The sequence below is a fragment of the Sinocyclocheilus grahami genome, unplaced genomic scaffold (assembly GCF_001515645.1).
Source record: "Sinocyclocheilus grahami isolate Dianchi unplaced genomic scaffold, SAMN03320097.WGS_v1.1 scaffold1379.1, whole genome shotgun sequence".
In the NCBI taxonomy this organism is placed as follows: Eukaryota; Metazoa; Chordata; class Actinopteri; order Cypriniformes; family Cyprinidae; genus Sinocyclocheilus; species Sinocyclocheilus grahami.
In genome coordinates, this window is record NW_015506558.1 from 19,348 (window position 1) to 38,534 (window position 19,187).

The following is a 19,187-nucleotide window of genomic DNA, read 5'->3' on the forward strand; positions in this document are numbered from 1 at the left end:
TCATTACTCCTTATAATATACCACGTGTTCCGACACGCAGAAGCAGTGTCTGATTCATGAACAAACTAATTATTTTCAATGCACCTTTTAAATCGGTTCGCAAATCACACCAAAGGATTCATTGACGAATTAGAATGAACTGATTGCAGCTGTTCTCGAGTCGACAACTCACTGATTCAAATGAACCGTTTAGTGCGAGTCTCCAGTGAACTGAATTCACAAGTAAAAACCGAGTGCGCAACTGATGCTGTTAAAAGTAAATTACTAATGTCGAATTTTAGGATTAATTATTGTAACTGAAAATCATATTTAGGTCAAAACTGTCAGTTGTTTGTGAACTAAATCTGCTGTAAATCTATTTAAGCCCACTGAAATGCTTGAATGCAGACACATCAACATCAGTGTCTCTATGTTTTAGGTTAAAAAAAAAACAACGAAACATTAAAATAACACAGACTAAATAAAATAACTCATGCACGTTCAGATTCCCCGCTAAGTGTTTGTATAGGTATTTGTTTGATAATAATACGTATTAGTAAAAAAAAAACATGGACAGCACAGGTATTTCTTTGAGTATGTGAGTAAATTCCGCTGGGTTCAATGAAAAGGTGTCATAGGCACTTAACCATATCTGCTATTTATAGAGTCACTAGAATCATTGCTTTACAGCTCCAGTGTTTATGTAGAATTATTCTCGCCATTATAGAGATTATTAGTGGGTATAACTATTGTAATTGAAAGTTTATGATACAATAGCCTCGTAAACAAGCAGCTGTATAAGTATAGACTGGATGGGTAATGAGTTTGTTTAGTGTTTGTGAAGATAGACAAGGGTATACCTTGTTTTACACTATTTACCCTAATTAACTATTTATCAATTATTTTGTTAAATAGCACACATAAAAAAGTAGTTTTAAGATAAAAAAAAACAACAGCAACAAATATTTGTCTTCAACCTCAAATTAGGACTGCAAGGAAATCAGTGGTACCATGATACTTTGTTAACCAATTTTCTGTGACGGCATTGCCTTTTTAATTATTCACAGGGTTCTTCTTCCATCTGAACAATTTAGACACACATTCAGCTTCTATTATTAAATGCGTCAAGAATTATAACTAATATTTGGACGTTCTAATAAAAAGTTCTCTTTGTACTTCCTACAGAATTGCATGTAGGACATTATCAACATGTTTTTGTTACTGTGGTGAGAATATTTTTACGACATGCCCACAATAAACTTTATAGCCTCAGAGGCAGCTATCAGCAAGCTTGTTTATACAATTCTCCTCTTAGCAGAAATAGAGCAATGATAAAGAAAAATGGAACAATACAAGGTAACAAGACAGAGCTAAAGAATAATTAAAGCCTCTTTATTAGTTTTATTATACAGAACACATTAGAATGCTTTCTTGGACACATGGTATGCCACTAAATTTGTCTCATATGCATAAATTCAGGAGAATTCAAGAGATTCAATTTTCACTTTGAGAACTCACGATACATTGGTTTTGTAACTTGAACCATTTAATGTCACCAATGTGTCAATATTATTTAAGATTAGACAACAAAAGTTCAAGTTCATGATTTCACTTCGACTACTTAAAAGTGTTATCACAGTATTTAATTTTGGATATTAAAAAATGTAATAAAAGTTGTTGTGCATATATTTTCATATATGAAATACACAGATATTTTCATATATGATATACACAGAGGTACATTGCAAAACCCAGTTATTCTGCTCCTATATGCATTAACACATTAATGATATAGTTCAAATGTGCCATCGTTTTAAGATTTTAATTCACTCTGTGGCTAACAGAATATAATTTCTATTTCTGTACTATGAATATGTGGTGGCCATGAAGAGCTAAAGATACTGATCACAATATCTTCTCAAGGTTCAGTATGGACATATGGACCCTCTCTGCGAAATGACATGTACGCAGGCAGATGCATATTGTTTGCTCAACAGTCCCTTTCGCCTCGGCCTTTGGACGCCACACCCTGGCTTTGTTAATGTGGTCATAAAACAGGACCCTGTTGCAGCGACGCCATAGAGCTGAGCATCTCTGTCACACTGTTGATAAGAGAGTCCAGAGTGTGCTTGATAATGAAATAGCTCACAGTTTCTCAGCGTGCACTCATTTCTTATCCAGCGATGCCGTTACACTGTGCAAACAGCACCAGCTCCTGTTCGAGTGCCGTCTATTCACTCGCACTCTAGCAGTTCTTCTCCTGCGCTTCTCCATTTCGAGGAAGTGCAGAAAAAACACACCTGACATTATTATTATTATTTTTTTACAAAGTGCAGGAGCACACTGGGTGAAAATGCAAACACCTTCAATAAAACTGACAAATCAATGCTTGACACAAACAGCTGTTTCTGATTTCTGTGGGAAGACACATTTTAACAGATATGATGGCTGATGAATGGTTTCTCCATGGCAAGTGTGAAATGAATCAGTTTGCCACAATAAAGCATTTATTTTATTAATACAAATTACTTAAGAAATACACAGTTATTTTAATTCACTTTTACAATCTCAAAACATATGTGACCCTGGACCACAACACCAGTCATAAGGGTTAATTATTTTGAAATTGAGATTTATACATCATGAATAAATAAACTTTCCATTGATGTGTGGTTTGTCAGGATAGAACAATATTTGGCCGAGATACAACTATTTGAAAATCTGGAATCTGAGGGTGCAGAAAAATCAAAATATTGAGAAAATCGCCTTTAAAGTTGTCCAAATGAAGTTCTTAGCAATGCATATTACTAATCAAACATTAAGTTTTGATATATTTACGGTAGGGAATTTACAAAATATCTTCATGAAACATGATCTTTATTTAATATCCTAATGATTTTTGGCATAAAAGAAAAATCTATCATTTTTACCCATACAATGTATTTTTGGCTCTTGCTACAAATATCCCCCAGCGACTTAAGACTGATTTTGTGCTCCAGGGTCACATATGAAAGTTTACAGTGATGAGCAAAAAAAAAACTGCAGTAATAAAGTACTAGAATAAAGAATCCGACATGACCAGAGGAATATTACACAACAGATTCATCTTAGAATGTTGCTGCATTACTTTTCAATGGTTGTTGACTACTTTTCATTCATATCTTTCCACAGTCTTTATCACGGTTGTTGTGTTTTCATTGATGAGTTGATTTGAAAGTGTGTAAAAGTGTGAAAGGGCTCTGTATAAAAACAGCTAACAGTCAAAGTCTGCACATCTTCAGTACTCTTCTTTGATAGTCATTGGCATAGATGGTGATACCAGGCCACCGCTGCTGCTTGTCACCATGGGAACATTGCCTGGCAGAGCTGAACCAGGTGGGGTTGATGTGGTTGTGGATGCCGGCTGTTGCATTTTCTTTTTATTGACTTTCCTCTCTTTAGCACGCCGGTTCTGGAACCAGATCTTCACCTGTCAACAGCACACTATAAGTCATACTGAAAAACTTTTTTTTCCCTGTAGAGTTATTGAGGTAAAAGTTGCATTGTATATTTCATCTACATACTAGTGATCGCAATTAGGGATGGGCGATACCACTTATTTTGTTTTCGATACGAGAGTGAACGCTCTCTGTGATGGATTGGTTCTGTCTTGCAACATTTGCATGTGTTCAGATGAGCAGGAAAATAGTTCTATCCTACACAGTTATTTACTAACATAGGTTATTAGTCCAATTAAATGCATAATTTTTTTTGTTAAATGAACAAAATCACTGGTAAATAAAACACACCGTAGTATCGATATTTATTGTTTGAGTATCGATACTTTTGATACTCGCATCAGTATCGATATATATCGATACTTCTGATCGATACGCCCATCCCTAATCGCAATCAGCTTTAAGGTTGCCTATAGGGTTTCGCAGCGATGCCATATAAAAAAACATTTTTGGTACCGGAAAGAACCTCAGTGAACAGTTCTTAAAAGAACCATTTTTTCCATTATTAGTGGAATGAAAATGTACATTCTTTCAAATAAAGACTCTTTATTGGCATATGGTTCCGTGAAGACCCTTTAACATCCATGGACCCTTTCCATTCCACAAAAGGTTTTATAAAGTATTATAATGGAAAAAGTTCAAATGTTCTTCACATTCAAGAATAAAATTTTAAGAGTTGTTCTTTAAAAGGTTCTTTAGGGAACCCAAAACCCAATATTTTTTTGTGAAGCTAACAATATGTATTGTGAGAACTGCTAAACAAATAAAACTGACTATAATTAATGATAATGTGATAGAAATAAAGAGTCGTTTTTTAATTAATGTCGTTATGTGTTTATCTTTTCTATTAAAAAGTAACTTTGGGAACACAGTGTTTGCTCCCTTAATCAAGCCAATCGTCAAAAGCACACATATATAAAACACCAAGATGTCCATGTTATAAAGGTCTTTGGAATCGTGTCTCCATATTTCAAACTTAGTTTACCCTGTCAGCGGCAAGAGGGGACTTAAGTGGCCACAGGTTAAATATTAAAACATGAACGGCAAAGGGAAGGACAGCGCCTGTCTAGGGCAACAGAACTCCAGATAATTAGGCTTCTCAACCATAGCATCTTCACTGAAAATCTCACTAGAGGCCATAATCTCTTGGTATCATTAACCCGGCCAAGCAACTCTCACAATTCTCCTTTTAAAAAGCCAGGTATTTAATTGTGTTATATAAAATGCCTCTTAGTGTTTATAACTTTAAAATAATACTGAGAGTGAGCTAATAAGACATCATTTCAGGCTTGGCTCCAGACTTTTCAATGAGACCGTCTGGTTACTGAGTTGTATTTTAATGTGTGGCAACTAAAAATGACAGTCTTGAGGAATTGCCTCAAGATTCTAATTTAATGGCGTATCTATTTTTCAAAGGTATTAGGCCTGTAAAATTAAGATTGAAAGTGTTTACAAAGAAACAGATCCAACTAAATTTACAACAAATTCTCCAACTTGACTCTGATGTCATGGTATGGCATACATATGAGGAGGAATTGAGTTCCGGTCACAATATAGAGGATCCTGAGCTGACAGGGATAAAATGCCTTATTAACAATGTGCTGAAATATCAAAGTTCTTATTTATTTTTTTTTCAACAGTAATTGCAATAATTCCAAATCTCATTGTTTACCACTGGGCAGAAATATTCGGCCCAACTGTACATGTAAACAGTAAATGTTCTGAATATTTTATTCAGCTTTTCCATAATTCAATAAGTTTTAACTGCAGGTTTGCTGACATTTCTTCCAGTCCTGTGAGCTTTGAATTGAGTTTTTAATATAGAGGATCCTGAGCTGACAGGGATAAAATGCCTTATTAACAATGTGCTGAAATATCAAAGTTCTTTTTTTTTTTTTTTTTCAACAGTAATTGCAATAATTCCAAATCTCATTGTTTACCACTGGGCAGAAATATTCGGCCCAACTGTACATGTAAACAGTAAATGTTCTGAATATTTTATTCAGCTTTTCCATAATTCAATAAGTTTTAACTGCAGGTTTGCTGACATTTCTTCCAGTCCTGTGAGCTTTGAATTGAGTTTTTATTCTGTTGCATATTGTATCGTTTTCTAGAAAAATGCACAATCATATATAATTCATCTTTTAAATTATTTTTCCTATTTTTTTTTTTTTTTCTCTGTCTTTTCACTTTCAGCTATTTTACTAGCTACTAAATGTTAATTGCACATGCGCATCCGTGTATTCAACAACTTCTCGGCATCCAGGCAAAAAAGAACAAAGAGCTACATCAAAGCAAAGAAACTCACACACATCACTACATTAGCATGACAAACGCGTGAATACAGAAGAGTTTGCTTCCAAACTATTGCGAGACCGAGTTTAGCAGTAGTTTTCCCGTGACATGTCCATAGCTGGCCTTTTTAAAAATGTATTTATTTATTGCGATCACATTAGTTATTGTTCTCTGTAATAATTATTATATTATATTTTTCAAAATATAATAACTTTTATTTTCCTTTTATTTTTTTTTACATTTATATAGATTTAAATGAATGCACCTGAGTTTGGAGGCGGCGCGCTCCGACGCATCCAGTCGTACGGGTTCCGTCTCTGAGAGTTGGGCGACAGCTGACCGACTGATGTGTTTATGGAGGATGGAAGAAGGCCGGACGCTTGAACAGATGAAAACTCTGGAAAACCCAGCTGACCAGTGCTCGAGGTCGATGGTCCGGTTCCCGGCCCATAAGCTGTCCATTCCTCTCGCGGAGGAGGGTACGCGGGATTCCAGGCTCCTGGCTGGCTGTGGTGAGGGTCGCTGGTAATTCCAGAGACGTGATGGTATCCTGTGAAGTCCGGATACTGAGGAGGTGCGGGGACAAAATTCTGAGGGTTCAGGTTTAGGCTTGGGTGTCTGACGGAATTGGGGTACATACTGGTGTCCTTCTCCAAGAGATAACTCACGTACATTTTTCCGCCTGATGACTCCAGTGCATAATATGCACCCAAACAATTGATCTTGGCTCCTAAGACCCAGGTTTCCCTATAACCTGACGACTCCTCTACCTGGCCAGATTCTCTGAACCCTCCAGCCTCGCTGGCTGCTAAAGGTTGCGACGTTGACGTCACTTTTATGATCATGATAATCACCCTCCCACGGTCTCGAGACTGCCTTGGTGATGTTCCAGTTCAGAATGTATAGGCCTACCTATTAAATTAGTAGGCCCACTTGCACTCTAAACACGTTTCTAAGTAGGAAAATGTAAAAATGCTATGAAATTTAAAAAGACAACACGTGTAAATCTACAGTAGCCTATATAACAGCTGTTAGTAAAATATGCTCATTACTTGCGGATAATATATATATATATGTATATATATAATTTAATATGTACATCTATTTTTAAGGTAAAATCGGCTTTTGTTAAAATGATATTGTTTAGAATAAAAATGTCAGTTTAGCGGGAAACAGAGATTCCCAAAATTCCTTGTGCGCACCATCATATTTGTTTCGATTTTATTTGAAGTTCGAGTTATTCTTTTTTTTTTTTTTTCCATAAGATTGGTGTTTGTAATACATTTATGTTGTTAGTTCAGTGCTGTTTTTTGCATTTGTCTTTTTTATTGGAAACATGGCAGGATAAAATAATATAACAACGTCGTTTGCACTGCGCTCTTGCGTTACTTGATCTTTTTATTTTGGTGCGTCAATCTGTTGAGTTACTTAGTATAGGAAATTATGATCCGCACTCACGAGAATTATTTTACATGCATTACTGATGGGAAAAGACACAAACGTTTCGGCTCAAAGCCTTCCTCAGTGTTTGTGAGGACGTGACACACTGAGGAAGGCTTTGAGCCGAGAGGTTTGTGTCTTTTCCCATCAGTAATGAATGTAAAAGAAAAGAAAAAAGTAGATTGTTCTCGTGAGTGCGGATTATAATTTAATAAATGCGGATAAAATTATAATCATTAACTCCAACGCTTATGTGGCCTTCCATTTTGCCACATGTGCGATCATCATTTCACATTTAAAAAATAGCCCAAATCTATACTATGTGTATGATTTAATGACATGAACTGTAAATACTGTGACTAAAATGCCGTAAGTGTCACTGAATTTTTATGATATAGCCTAATGGCGAACAAAACTAGGCCTACTAGTTTTTAGCCTACATTTTTCAAAACTATATTATTGTAATCTATATACATAAAGTTATATCGGTGTATATAACACACGACATTCGATTATCAGTTGATTCAAAACAAATAACAATGTCTACAGTGCGAATAAGGCAAAGATCGTGGTCGTAAAATAATCATTTTAGATTTTACGCGGTATGCATGGTTTAAACGTTACATTTCTAGACAGCACTGATTATATCACATCACATTTTTTATATTATTAGTACAGTGACAGTGAGTGCTATACAATATAAATGTAATTGTTATATATATATATATATATATATATATATAGTATTTATTATTATAATTATTATAATTATTATTTATATATATAGTATTTATTATTATAATTATCATAATTATTATTTTTGTTTAAAAAATAAGATCAATGCTTTTATGAACTTTACACAGATATGGAACAGGCATTGGCGCAAAACGAAATGAAAGATTAGAGCGGATTATTTTATGGTAGCGCGCGCGTGCACACACACACACACACACACACACACACACACACACACACACACACACACACACACACACACACACACAAATATATATATATACTTTTTTTCTTTTACTGGTAAAGCATTTTATACTATCGAATTAAAAAATGTGTTGTTAAATGACGTAATCCTCAGTGACAGTGAGCGTGGCTGTATTTTCTGTATTCTGCAGGGAAGACCGGGACAGTTTCACCTGGACTTTCAAAGCATTTAATACTACAAATCCAGAAGCCGTTTCTCAGACAATTCTTAGTGTCGATGAGCCCGTTTTCAAGGAGAAACTGGACAGAGATGGCACTAATATACCAAATTATTTCAGGATGTCTCCTATCAGCTTTTATGATATGAAAACATCTCAAACATACGGCCATAAAATCATGACCTGTCCGAAAAAAAAAAAAAAAAATGAAATGAAAACATTTGACACCTGGACAAAAGTGACGTGAACCGTGTGAGACAAACTGAAATGTGTGGCGTCTTGAAGCTGATATTTTAGATTGTATAGTTAGTTATACGTGCTGCTGATCAATAATATTTATGATTGTGTTCATGTTGCAAAGACAAACAAGTGTGTGTTTGTGGGCTAATAATTGTACAACCGTAGTAGCTTTTATTTCACTGTTCGGCTTGAAAACGGTTGCCTATTGATAAGATAACAACATGGAAGATACTTTATTATATTTTGAGTGGTTTACATATTTTTACTGACCTATATCTTAAAATGAGTTACTTAATATACACACGATTCATCAATCTATTCATCAAGCTGTCCTTCAGGATTCAGTCATTTCTCTTTGCGGAGAGATATTAGTTTGTCCATAGTCCATATTTGACTCGTGCGTTTCCTCCTCACTTTAAACATTACCACTCAACTCTACTCTCTAAAAAATGCTGGGTTGTTTCAACCCAACTTTGGGTCGCTGCTGATCAATAATATTTATGATTGTGTTCATGTTGCAAAGACAAACAAGTGTGTGTTTGTGGGCTAATAATTGTACAACCGTAGTAGCTTTTATTTCACTGTTCGGCTTGAAAACGGTTGCCTATTGATAAGATAACAACATGGAAGATACTTTATTATATTTTGAGTGGTTTACATATTTTTACTGACCTATATCTTAAAATGAGTTACTTAATATACACACGATTCATCAATCTATTCATCAAGCTGTCCTTCAGGATTCAGTCATTTCTCTTTGCGGAGAGATATTAGTTTGTCCATAGTCCATATTTGACTCATGCCTTTCCTCCTCACTTTAAACATTACCACTCAACTCTACTCTCTAAAAAATGCTGGGTTGTTTCAACCCAACTTTGTGTCAAATATGGACTAACCCAACTTTTGGGTTAAAAATTTAATGTAAAAATTCAACCCAACGGTTGGGTTAGTCCATATTGGACCCAAAGTTGGGTTGAAACAACCCAGTATTTTTTAGAGCGTAAGAATAGGCATATAATATAGGTTCATGTCACCATCTGAAAAAAGTTCATTAGGCACACCAGTAAATAAACATGTTTCTGCGATCCAAAGTAAAAGACTTCGAGGAAACAGAATAATGCAAACGATTTTTGCTCGGTTCAGAAGCAGAAAAAGGGTTCAAAGCGATCTGAGAGGATTTAGATGCGTGGGGTTACATTTCACGTCCAAGTGTGACTTCCTTGTGTTTGAAATTGGAAGAGCATTTGGAAATAAATACATCTTCAGAGAATATCGGCATCGACTGTGATGGTTGATATGAACTACAAATCAAAATTATGTAAATCTATTAACAAATATGAATTTTAATGTTGATTAAAATGATAGAAAAATGTTGTTTTGCACAGTGTAAATTGCAGCTGTGGAAGCACAAGTCCCGTTTAAAATGATCATATGATGAGTTTGGATGGAAAAGCAAACCTAAACAGAGCAAGAGTGTCACGCTGATGATTGATAATAATGCGAGGACAAAGCAAAGGTCTCGTTGCCCTTGTGCTGAAGTTCAATTATGTTAACTTATACATGTATTTACGAGGCATGACACTTTTTTCCTTCGACCATTCAAAAGAACAAGCTCAGTGCTTACACATTTTGACAAAACGCAGTAAAATTAAAAAGGGGGGAAACAAAACTATGCTTGTTTAAATTGTTATGAGAATCGGAATGTGTTCCTCCTTATCAGAAGCAATATATTTAATTTAGAAATTAATAAAAGCTTTAAAAACGAAATGCCTATTGGGCTTGCTTTATTTAGTAGCTAGCAGATAACAAAGGCTACACAATTGCAGCAACTTATAACAAATTAAATAGCTACAATAAAGCATGTCCTAACAAGTGAAATCATTTTTCAAATGTAATGTTGTACCTTCATTTAGATGTGCTAATGCATTGAGATGGCTGCAACTGAATTTAGGCTAAATAATAAGCAGGACCGTGTTTCCAAAAAGCAGGTCTTAGGCTTTAAGTATTGGTCGTACTAAAGAAACGATCCTACGAATCATGTTAGGATTACAGATTGTTTTAAAAAATAATAATAATAAAAAAATTATAATCGTAACGTAAGCAGTGGTTGAAAATGGTTTTAGATTCAGTGCCCAGACAGTCTCATGCAGTCACCTGCAGGACAACTGCGAAATCACACCTAAAGCTAAATCCTGTTTTAATGCTTACAATGTGGTACACTATTAAGTTGCTTTATCAATTTATTTCCATTTTATTATTTATTTTGGGTAGTCAGGTAAAAACTGTACAGAATAAATGCATAAAATAATGTAATGAATGCATAAATGCATAAAATAAATACATAATAAGTAAATTAGCTGCAATATAAATGAATGATAAAGACAAATTGCAAAAAAAACAAAAACAAAAAACAGACTTCACTGATTTGTATTTAGTTTGTATTTGTTTACATAATATAATACAACTGTATGAACAGTTTTCATAGCCCTATTTACACTTATTCACACACACACACACACAGGTTTGTTTTTATGGTTTATGGGGACTCTCCATAGGCGTAATGGTTTTTATACTGTACAGACCGTATATTCTATTGCCCTACACCAACCCTACCCCTAAACCTACCCCTCACAGGAGACTTTGTGCTTTTTCAGATTTTCAATACACTCCATTCTGTGTGATTTATAAGCGTTTTGAAAAGTGGGGGCATGGGGGAATGTCCTGAAAAGGCACCTTCTCCTTGTAATACCTATGTCATACCTTTGTTATTATACAAATGTATGTCCTCATTTGTCACAAACACACACACACACACACACACACACACACACAGTCTGGTTTATATCCTTGTGGGGACTCTCCATAGGTGTAATGGTTTTTATTCTGTACAAACCATATTTTCTATGGCCCTACACCAATCATTGCACCTAAACCTACACCTCACAGAAAACTTTCTGCATTTTTACATTCTCAGAGAAAGAAAGAAGAAACAAAACTCATTCAGTATCATTTATAAGCTTGTTTCCCCATGAGGACCTCAATTTAGGTCCCCATGGTGACAAGAGTTCCCATGAGTCCCCATGTGTATTCATGTTTAAGTCCCCACCGGGATAGGATAACATGTACACACTCACACACACAAATTAATGAATGTTGGCAATCAAACAATTGCTGGTAGCCTTATTAAATATTATAGAAGTCAGTGGGGACCAGACCGACATTCTTAAAAATATCTTCTTTTGTGTTCAGCAGAAGAAAGAAGCACATACAGGTTTAGAAAACCTTGAGGGTGAATAAATGATGACAGAATTTTCATTTTGGGGTGAACTCTTTAAAAAGCTTCTGCTACATGTTTCCAAATCTGTTCTGATGAAGAAACAAATGGTTGATCTGAGGGTGAGGACATTTTCAGCCTTTTTATTTTTGGGTGAACTAGTAAGCAGTGTTGTTTTGCCAGGAAGCATAGAGGCACATCACACACTGCATGTTCTTCTGAAAGCACATCTGGATTGTGTGATGGCTTTGGTTTGTGTCATGCATGATAAGTGTCCTTCTGTACTGTGAGAAGCAGAAGGAGCTAGAGGAGGCATTCAATCAGCAAGCTCCAAAACGTACAGTTTCCTATATTCCCTCTGTTTTGTTTTGCTTATTGTTTTGTGTAGCCAACTGCAGGTGAAGCATGAATGTAGTCACCGCTGCATAATCTGCAAAGTGATAAAGCAAGAGAGAGCACCTTCTGACAAAGAAGTGTACTTAATTGTTTTGAATATGAATTTTTTTATTGTGCTTTAAGCACACTTATTTTTAAGTGTTGACTAACATTTTAAAGCATGTGTAAAGTACTTGGTTATATTTTTTTCTGTAGTGTTACTTGATTGAATGTATTTTACAAAATTGCAACTTCATTACAAAAGTTTAATAACAAACTATAAACTTTCATTTAATTGTAAACAACATGCAGTTAAGGGTCTGAAAACATTACATTTTGTTATTTTAAAGTGTAATAATAAGTAGTCTTTTTAAAGGTAAGCAAAAATTTATTTTTTCACTGAATACCCAATGAGGTCATCAGATACATCCACTCATACATCCTCCATGTTTCTGTGTAAAAACGTATTTCAAAATCATATATTCATGAATATATTCATGAAAAATAACAGCATAAAATATGAACACATCTGCACATTTTTTTCCCAACACCACTGAATTTGAAACTGTAACAAGAATCGAAACAGCCATTTCTGTCTATTGTCCATCCAATCATTTGCTGAAAATAAGGAGGAGCACATCAGCACTTCTCTTGTGTTCCTCCATTCAACAAAGAGAGGTTGGTTGTCCCTGATTTGTCTCATGCTTCCACAGAATGCATTTGTGGGCAGAGGGTGGTTTGTGGAAATCTTTGATCTTTGATACAGTTCCAACATGAGGTTCCTAAATGGTATTGGGCCTGACCCCAAGACCTTATCATCCATCCACCAATGCCAGTGCTACAGGGGATTTGTTTTCATACTATATAAGATATCCAGTGGGCCTGAAAAACAGCTTGCACTTGTAATATAGTGTTGAAATGTAATGATGTCCTGCCCTGGCCTCCTCGTAGTCTCCTGGTGCTCAGCAGCTGGGCATTTGAATTTTGCATTATAGTCTGACGCAAATAGGATGCAAACAACAGAGGTCTGCAGGTGCTCAAACCATTGTTGTAATATAGTTTCACAGTTCATATAATTTCACCAAATGTTGCAACATTGCATTAACTTGACCTTTTATTTTCTCAAAAGAAATAAAAGACAATCAAACTACTGTAAACAGCATTTGTCAGTACAATTGTAGTATAATTCTTATACACATGCAGTTTTTATAAGTTCACATAAATTGAGAGATATTTGTATTTTTAGACATGTTATACCACACAACTATTGACATCAGCTTAAAAGAAAGGTGACCAAGTAAATGCTTCAATTTGCAGACAAGAGGTCGTGAACTAAGCCAAACTTGACCAATGCAAGCATTTGTAGATAAAAAGTATATAATTTACATTACAACCCTTATTTATCAGCTGGGGTCGTGTAGATTACTTTTAAACGGTCTAAATATGGATTTTGGACTGTCGAAAATAGTCTTTGGGGAGCATGTTTTCCTCTACAACCTTAATTTCTCTTCGCCCGCATCTTGGATGTCCTGGGTGTACTATTCCTTTCCAGCTCTTAAACATGATGTCCAATAGCAGAAGAATCTTGTATTTGTTTTGACATGATCTTTAAATTAAGCTTCTTGAAGAATGATTGTAATTTGCAGAGCCTACATTTCTTCCTTTTGCGATTCTTTCCTCTCTTGTAATAAATTCCATCCCAGTTTTCCTCCTCTTCGTCTTCGCTCACCCAAGGTCTCCATGCACCGCCATTCAAACTGGGGTTAGCGCGGGCATCATCTGGCGGGTAGCGAACAGGTATTGCAGTGCGATTGTATAACGCTAGCCGTGCTAGCAGTTCCTTGACGACGTCAGGCCTGTTCGCTGCAAGGTCATGCCGTTCACAAGGGTCGCCTGTAACATTGAAGAGCCAAACTGATTTTCTTTTTTTTTCAATCTGTCGCTCCAGGTGCCACCAGCTGCTAGGGAAGTTTGTAAGCACCTGGGGCGGCACCCAATCCCCATGGCCAGGGTCGCCCGTCAAAAGCTTCCAGTCGCCCACTCTGATGGCCGCTTGCACGGTGGTGTCCCACAATCCATAGCCGTCCTTCAACGAGCCCCAACTGCGCCGATGAAGAGGGTCGATGTTGTGAAGAATTTCCAGTCTTGGGGATTCCTTTCCTTCACTAATGGTAGGCCAAACATCAAACCCGTCTAATCCCTGATGCTGCGACACATTGCCCCCAGCAAGTCCAATTAGGGTTGGATACCAGTCAGTAATGTGTATAAGGGCTCTGCTGACCCTTCTTCGATGGCGTATCAAGGGGCTGTGCACGAAACCCACTCCTCTAATGCCACCTTCCCAATATGTCCCCTTGCACCCTCGTAGGGGCCAGTTACTGCCCCCTGTTAATGGCTGAGCTCCATTGTCGGTGGAGAAGATGACGACGCTATTACGGTAGAAGCCATACTTTCGCAGCGCGTAAGTTATATTCCGGACTGCCTCGTCAACGATAGAAACCATGGCTGCGTATTTCCTGCGGGGAACGTTGCCCATGCGGCGGTACGGATAGATGTATTCTTTGGGTGGCTTTAGAGGTGTATGCACCGCCTGAAGGGAAAGGAAGATAAAAAGAGGCTGACTGGTTGAGTCGTGTGTTGCTAAGATTTTGCGCACTCTCTGGGTGTAGAGGTGAGTTGAGTACTTCCCCCCTTTCCCCCATGCCACTGACTCACCTTCGTGGAGGTCAAAGCCACATAATGACTTGCCGTCGCATGAGCCGTACGTATAATAGTCTACGCTGCCGGTCAATGAACCGAAGTAGGTGTGAAATCCACGACGTGTGGGCAAACAATCTTTACGATAGAAGCCCAAATGCCACTTCCCCACCATGTGAGTGGAGTAACCGGCTTCCTGTAAGCGTTGAGGGAGTGTGACCACATCCCGAGGGAGGCAGCTGGGTTGACGTGGTCTGATGATGGAGTGCTGGAGGCCAGTGTGTATTTGATATCTAAAGAAATCATAAATCAATTCCCAATGCTTAGACACAGAGGAAAAAACAAGAATTGAAACAAAAAGGTCTTGTTTACGCCTCTCATGAACTCAAAATTGACCCTATTTACTTTATGAATAAACATTCTAAGTCTTAGGGGCCATTCACACAGAACGCGTCTTTGCACCTAAAAACGAGAGATGCAGCGCTCAGGAATAGTTTTTAAAAAGCACAGCGCAGAATGCCTCCTTCGCCATGTTGCTGTCAAATAAAACAGTTGCCATGCAACTTGTTACTGTGAACAAAAGGTTGCAACGCTTGCCCCGCCTTCGGGGTCTTCTGATTGGTCCACTGTTTTGGAACTGAAATTAATGAGCGGTCCTGCATGTAAAAACTTGACACGGCGTCTTAAAAACATGGCGCTCACGTGTGAGAGACGCTGCAAAAGATTCAAGACGCAAGCGCAACAGTCATACACATCCATCTAGTGTGTGTTTACATAGAAAAACTATATATAATACGCATTGGAATGGAAAAACGTGTTCTGTGTGATCGGCCCCTTATGGTGCACAATTGATCAGTGAATATTATTGTGTCTACATACTCGTTATCAAATACAACAAGTATTACATTAACATCCATTTTTGACCTATTCCCCTTTATTTGTCACAATCCGGATAGAAATCAATCCCCGATGTCTTGGAAAACAGCAAAGGACTAAATCTTTTCCAGGAACATGCAGCTTTATAAAAGGACAACTGTCAAATCAGAACAAAGCACAAACATACATGCACATGTGACACAAATCTGAAGCTCAGTTAATAAAGGTGATTCACTAAAGCAATACGCACTTGAAACGTAGTGTTTGCACTGAGGTTCAAATTTGGCTGCAACAGTGTTGACATTTTTTGCTTTTGTGAGGTTGCATGTTTATAGCAATCTTGTTTTCAGTCTCAACGAAGTTAGTGGTCTTTGTTTTCTCTCTGACCTCCTTATCAAATACAATAAGTGTTACATTAACATCCATTTTTGGACTATTCCCCTTTATTTGTCACAATCCGGATAGAAATCAATCCCCGATGTCTTGGAATCTTTTCCAGGAACATGCAGCTTTATAAAAGGACAACTGTCAAATCAGAACAAAGCACAAACATACATGCACATGTGACACAAATCTGAAGCTCAGTTAATAAAGGTGATTCACTAAAGCAATACGCACTTGAAACGTAGTGTTTGCACTGAGGTTCAAATTTGGCTGCAACAGTGTTGACATTTTTTGCTTTTGTGAGGTTGCATGTTTATAGCAATCTTGTTTTCAGTCTCAACGAAGTTAGTGGTCTTTGTTTTCTCTCTGAAAAGTTTGCATTTGTCTTAAAAATGCCTTAAATGAATAGTTCATCCAAAAATATGAGTCCTCTATCCATAATATTGGTTTCTCCAGTGAAAAAAGTAATCTGGTCTGAATCAGGAGAGAACTATGTACAGATCAAGCCAACCAAAACAGCTATGTGGATTTTGATGTGAGAGGACAAGGACTTTTTCACTAGAGGATGTGTTATTATAGATTATGGACTGCATATTTTAGCCTGACGCAATAGTTTAAAGTTAAAACACCTAGATTAGTTTCTTACAAATTAGGCAGCTTTTGGCTTCACAAGATGTTAACTAATGGACTGGAGTGGATTACTTGTGGATTATGTAATCAGCTGTTTGGACTCTCATTCTGACGGCACCCATTCACTGCAGAGGATCCATTGCTGAGAAAGTGATGGAATGCTACATTTCTTGTTCTCGTTGTTCCCATGAAGAAACAAACTCATCTACATCTTGGATGGCCTGAGGGTGAGTAAACTTTAAACAAATTTTAATTTATGGGTGCGCTATAGGCTACTGACCGCTTGTTTTCTATAGGGTCATGAGTCAATTGACCTATATCTTCCAGATCAAATATGTCAAATATACAGTCAAACAAACAAACATAAACTAACATTTCCAGAACTCCCTGTGTGACAGCTCAGATTTGATATTAAAAACTTTTTTCTAAATAGTTTTTGCAATCAGTTATGTTTATTAGTGTTTTCTGTTACATCTCATGCTGTTTAATTCATGTTTATACTGCATTGTTGTGGTGTCATGATTGCGTTTGTGCGTATACACACCATCTATATATATCAGTATTTATCTCAGCTTGTGGAAAAGCTACTTGCGACGAACTTTTGACATTCTGCATATCGTGTGAACAAGGCAATGAGGTGAACGACCTGCCTGTGATGAGCTGGCTGCGGGAAGGAGTGCACAGCGGCTGGACATAGTAGTTCTCCAGGAGCACTCCCTCTGAAGCCAGCTTATCCAGCGTCGGGCTGCGGATGTCTCTGCTGTGATATCCGATGTCATTGAAACCCTGGTCATCTGTCAGTATGAAGATGATATGTGGAGGTCGTTTGGGTCTGAAAGCCGCAGCTTGTTCAACCCGAAAGCGCTCGGCGTCTTCTCTGCTCGACCTCGCGTCCCTGCAAGACGCAGAAGTTCGTGGACTGAGGATGAGGAGTCCGAAGAGCACGAATAATGCCATCCACTTCAAAAGCAGTTGCAACTCTATGAGCGTGCTCATCAGCTTCGGGGAGGAGGCGAGAGGAAGCTTTAGGCTAATGATCTTCGCCTTCTTGCTGTCGTGGCGGTCAGGAGCTGCTGCTGCTGCAGGGTGGATTCCACCTTGCGTCGCCAAAAACCAGTCGACCTACTGACCAACAAACCACGTGTCACCCAAGGAACGGCAAATAGGACATATTGTGCAATTTATCCTCAAAAACAATCGGCGTTTTTTATTAATCTGGCCAATAATCTATTTCGTACCACAATAGGCTACACTGACAAAAACAAGAAAGCAAGTAGAGTTTTCTAGGATTTTAGAACCATGCAGCCCCTCCTTTCTTTTTCTTCACAGTCCAACCCCATCATGACGAAGGCGGTAAGAACTGAATAGTCGATTGTCTATCTATCTCTTAAAGCCTCTTGAGGTTTGAAACAATGTTCAGACTGTGATTTCATCGTTGGGCATATTTATGGCTGCATATATCAGTCATTTAAAGGAACAGTTCACCCAAAATGAGAATCCCTTGCTATCCTTTACTCACTCTCAAATTGTTCCAACCCTGTATGAGTTTCTTTCTTCTGTCGAGCACAAAAGAATATATAGACAATTACAAAGAACATTCGTATCTGAACAGTTGACGGTAGCCATTAACTTCCTTTTTTTTCATACTATGGAAGTCTATTGGTTACTGTAGGCCTAATTGCACATTTAAATAGTGAGAATGATTAATTAACACATTACTATCAGGCTAATTACATGCAATTATGCATAATTTACTGTTATTACTGTGTAACTACATGTAACATGCAACAAGGATACTAAAATCAAGTGTTACCGAAGAACTGGTGTAGGGGTTGTAACAGCTGAGTAATGTACAATTACCTATTCCGTGCACATACTTTTGCATTAAAACAGATTGTTAGTCATTGTCATGTTTTATTATTATTGTTACACTTTTGTTTTATATATCAGTGGATCCCAACCTTTTAAGCATGCAGTGGCCCTTCAGATCAAAATACATAATCACAGTCTCCAAGAAATTTGACAATACAGAACTTCATGTAGAATGGGAGAAGTATTAAATTAAGCAAGACGTGCCTGAGACATGTCCTGATTGTTAATCACATAATTTATATATATATATATACAGTGGGTACGGAAAGTATTCAGACCCCCTTAAATTTTTCACTCTTTGTTATATTGCAGCCATTTGCTAAAATCATTTAAGTTAATTTTTTTTCCTCATTAATGTACACACAGCACCCCATATTGACAGAAAAACACAGAATTGTTGACATTTTTGCAGATTTATTAAAAAAGAAAAACTGAAATATCACATGGTCCTAAATATTCAGACCCTTTGCT

General features: G+C 37.1%; 1 protein-coding gene and 1 pseudogene across 1 annotated transcript; both read right to left on the reverse strand.

The window, feature by feature from the left end:
* Positions 1 to 3,049: 3,049 nt before the first annotated feature.
* Positions 3,050 to 6,593, reverse strand: LOC107569773 (homeobox protein CDX-1-like; annotated as a pseudogene).
* A 6,054-nt stretch (positions 6,594 to 12,647) lies between these two features.
* arsib (arylsulfatase family, member Ib) lies at positions 12,648 to 18,189 on the reverse strand. The gene is made up of 2 exons (XM_016255929.1): positions 17,491 to 18,189; positions 12,648 to 15,247 (listed from the first exon to the last, which is right to left on the reverse strand). The coding sequence occupies exons 1-2, from the start codon at positions 17,838 to 17,840 to the stop codon at positions 13,813 to 13,815; spliced, it is 1,785 nt and encodes a 594-aa protein (XP_016111415.1). The 5' UTR covers positions 17,841 to 18,189; the 3' UTR covers positions 12,648 to 13,812.
* Positions 18,190 to 19,187: the final 998 nt, after the last annotated feature.